Source organism: Musa acuminata, chromosome BXJ2-8, assembly GCF_036884655.1.
Source record: "Musa acuminata AAA Group cultivar baxijiao chromosome BXJ2-8, Cavendish_Baxijiao_AAA, whole genome shotgun sequence".
NCBI classification, from domain to species: domain Eukaryota; kingdom Viridiplantae; phylum Streptophyta; class Magnoliopsida; order Zingiberales; family Musaceae; genus Musa; species Musa acuminata.
In genome coordinates this window covers 12,282,502-12,285,837 of record NC_088345.1, presented here as the reverse complement: position 1 = coordinate 12,285,837, position 3,336 = coordinate 12,282,502, and the positions used below count along the sequence as shown (strand labels likewise).

The window sequence follows — 3,336 nt, the reverse complement described above, 5'->3', positions numbered from 1 at the left end:
AAGCTTCCAAAAAAGATATAGCGTATATCCCTTCCACACACTCCCCCCTCCTCCCAAAGTATTCAAACTTGGCGTGATGCTATCCATCTTTCTATCTATATATGTGGGAAGAGGAGGAGGGAGGCGGAGAGCGATGGAGTCACGGTAGCCCACCAAGTAAGTAGAGGGAGGGAGAAGAGGACAAGGAGCAGTAGTACTCCACTAGCTAGCGAGCTAGCTAGCTAGCTCGCCAGACTCCGCTCTCCACCGGATGGAGAGGAGGACAGCAACAGGACTGTCTTGTCCGGTGCTCTTTCCCTCGTGCACTGCGGGAAAAAAGAGGGCGAAAGCAGCCAAATGCTACTGCCATGTGACGAAGGGCTCCTTGGATGCGAGTGCCACGCCCAGAGGCAGCCTTGTCCTTTGCCTTGGCGGCTGCCATGCCCCTTAACCAGCGTTAGAGGACAATGGAGAGAGAGAGAGAGAGAGAGAGGGCTGGGAGGAGTGGCTCTCATGGGACCTCCCACTCTCCGCCTCACAGCCCTTTTATCGTCATCTCCCTAACCCATGTCACCTCATCCGACGACAAATATTAGGACAAATCTCCATACTGGACACCTCTCTCTCTCTGATCTGATGTTGGTGTGGCACAAGTGTTTGTAGCAATAAATCCAAAGCAAGAGTTTGAAAGAAGAATCCTCCTTTGCCACCAAGATCCAATCACGACATGTCCTGGTGGCAGATGCTACATGCCAAAGGAAGGGGGAAAATTAGAATACCAGTACACTGGTGCCAAGTAGAGGACAAGCCACTCTAGCGCAGAGGATAGGACTGGTTTACGGATCCCTCCAGTTATATCAACCTCAATTTGAGACAACGTATGCTGTCCCAGTTTGTCACCTTGGCTCCTTCCTCTCCCCTCTCTATCGTCATGCAACTCCCACTCTCTTATCTCTCTCCCTTCTCCAACTTAGAGTTTGGTTTCATCGGAGAGAGAGAGAGAGAGAGAGAGAAAGAGAAAGAGGGGATATGGGCTATTACTTTCTATATGACCGAAATGAAAGGTTTTTAACAGCGAGGGATGCAACCGGCAGATACATGTATATAACGCTTTCTCCTCCTGTCTCGACTTGTCTTCTTATTGGTTGAAGCCTTATTTGTCGACACACAACTCGGACCCCTCCCCTTAGCTCTAATAGGAAGAACCAAAAATGAATCCGAGGCCTGGCCGCATCTCTCTCTCTTCACTGCGGCGCCGCGGCCCGCAGAATCCAACTCGTGAACGCGTCGAGCGTCTTCATGTCAGCTCGGTAATGCTTCTGGGTGAACTCCAGCAGCGCGGGCCACGTGAAGTCTGGGTACGCCCTGGGATGGTCGGCGTCCACCAGCTCCGCCGGCGGTCGCACCACCTTGTCGGTGGCCGGGCACAGGAAGAAGGCCAGTGACTTCCGCGCCACCTTGCTATTCACCACCGCCCTGTGCAGACAACTCTTGTACCTCCCGTTCGACAGGGCCTGCATGCAGTACCGCAGCTCGTTAGTGCTTCGGCGCACTCGCCTACGTGCGTTGGTGTAGTGGGAGTGGAGGCTCGCTTGGCGTTACCATGAAGGTGTCGCCGATGTTGACGACGAAAGCATCGGGCTTGGGGCAGATGGTCCGCCACTTGCCGTCGGCGAAGACCTGAAGGCCTTGGACATCGTCCTGGTGGAGGATGGTCAGCGAGGTGGGGTCGCAATGGGGGCCGGTGCCGAGCGTGAGCTCCGGCCTCTGGCACGGCGGGTAGTAGTTCAGCCGCATTATCGAGTCGTTGCCCTCGAAGAACTCACGGAAGTGCGCCCGCCCAACCCCCAGGCTCAGCCCGAGCACCTCCATTATCTGTAGCGACAGGTTGCTCATCGCCTCGCAGTACCGCTGGTACACCTCCCTGTCATCCAACCATGAAGCATCGAATTAGCGAGATGCGATTCACCGCCGTGAATTCCGGTCGACCTGCTCGATCGTAGTCCATTCATTGCCGATCTTTTACCCGGAATAACGGAAGTCTTCCCCGAGGGTGCGGACGATGTAGTCCTCCACGATGTCGCCGGCGAGCGGCGAGGGCGAGAAGCGGAACGAGAGGGTCTCCTTCCATGGCAGCTTGTTCGCGAACCTCCCGGCGAAGCTGCTGGCGTAGCCGCAGCTCTCGCCCGTCCGCCTCTGCGCCCTCTGCTTCTCGGCGAGCGGCATCACGAAGAAGGCCTCCACGCAGCGGTGGGCCTCCGCCAGGAAACCGGCGTCGATGCCGTGGTTGACGACCTGGAAGAACCCGTGCCGTTGGCACGCGTCCGCAACGGACCCGGTGATCGCCGCAGCCGCGGCGGGGTCTCCGGACATGATCCCGCTGAGGTCGATCAGGGGGACGACGAGTTCTTCGTGGGCGTCCGGAGTCGGCGCCTCGCCTTCGGGCCAGACGAACTGCTCGGGGATGCTGGCCTGCCGGCTATGGAAGGCGGCGTCGAAGATCAACGGCGTCCCAGGTGGCCCCGGCTTCGCCATGGTAGCTATGGTCGCATTCACCTCTGTTTTGGGTGGAGACAGAGTGCGCAGGACCATGCTGAGACGCTTGTTGCGACGAGCTCTATGAGTGCATATATAAACACGTCTACCACTTGTTGTGTTCAGAACGAAAGCGAGGTAAGAGGAGGAGGAGGAGGAGGAGATGCCAATCCAATCGTGGAAGACGGTGTCTCCTGTTAAGGATTCGATGGCATCATATCCTCTGCCTTTTAACTGCTGCCCTTCCCTCCTCCTTATATAGTGGAGGAGGGGTTTGCTGCATCAGATCACAGCAATCATCAACCTTACAATCCTACAATATCTATCACCATATACAAGATTAAAATCATGAAGAGATTCTCCCTCGCTGTGATGACCCTGACAGCGAATCCCGGCCACATAATACCAAAAAGAGCATGTCTTTATTTCTCCATATACAAATGGCGATGGAGAATGATGTGCGTAGCTACGCATGTGTAAAAGCAAACACAGCAAAGTACAAGTCCAGTATACCATATCTTATGGGTGCAATGTTGTGGATGTCTTCCTCTCTCTCTCTCTCTCTCTCTCTCTCTTCCCGTATATAGCAATTATATTCCTATGGTGTAATCGGATCCAACGAGGCACGCATCATCTTTAACCAATGAAATTTTGGATTTTGGGGATAAAAGTTTGGCCTTTTCCTCCATCTCAGTTTCATGGAAAGGAGAGGAGATATGATGCAGATTTGTTATCGAATTCAGGTCGATATCAAAGAAAGGAAATCAAATCTGACCTGTCAAATAATTGGACTTGACCATTCAAAATTAGGAATATTTTGTC

General features: G+C 54.0%; 1 protein-coding gene across 1 annotated transcript; it reads right to left on the bottom strand.

Annotated features, from left to right (window-relative positions):
• Nucleotides 1-1,009: 1,009 nt before the first annotated feature.
• LOC103994988 (gibberellin 20 oxidase 1-D) lies at nt 1,010-2,770 on the bottom strand. The gene is made up of 3 exons (XM_009415472.3): nt 2,006-2,770; nt 1,582-1,903; nt 1,010-1,493 (listed from the first exon to the last, which is right to left on the bottom strand). Exons 1-3 carry the CDS (start codon nt 2,569-2,571, stop codon nt 1,224-1,226), a joined length of 1,158 nt encoding a protein of 385 aa, XP_009413747.2. The 5' UTR covers nt 2,572-2,770; the 3' UTR covers nt 1,010-1,223.
• Nucleotides 2,771-3,336: the final 566 nt, after the last annotated feature.

Excerpts from the sequence above, each read along its gene's own strand:
- LOC103994988 (XM_009415472.3), bottom strand. The coding sequence starts at position 2,571 with ATGGTCCTGCGCACTCTGTCTCCACCCAAAACAGAGGTGAATGCGACC. Across the intron at positions 1,904-2,005 it reads GAAGACTTCCGTTATTCCGG|GGAGGTGTACCAGCGGTACT; the intron begins GTAAAAGATCGG and ends GTTGGATGACAG. Across the intron at positions 1,494-1,581 it reads ACATCGGCGACACCTTCATG|GCCCTGTCGAACGGGAGGTA; the intron begins GTAACGCCAAGC and ends TACTGCATGCAG.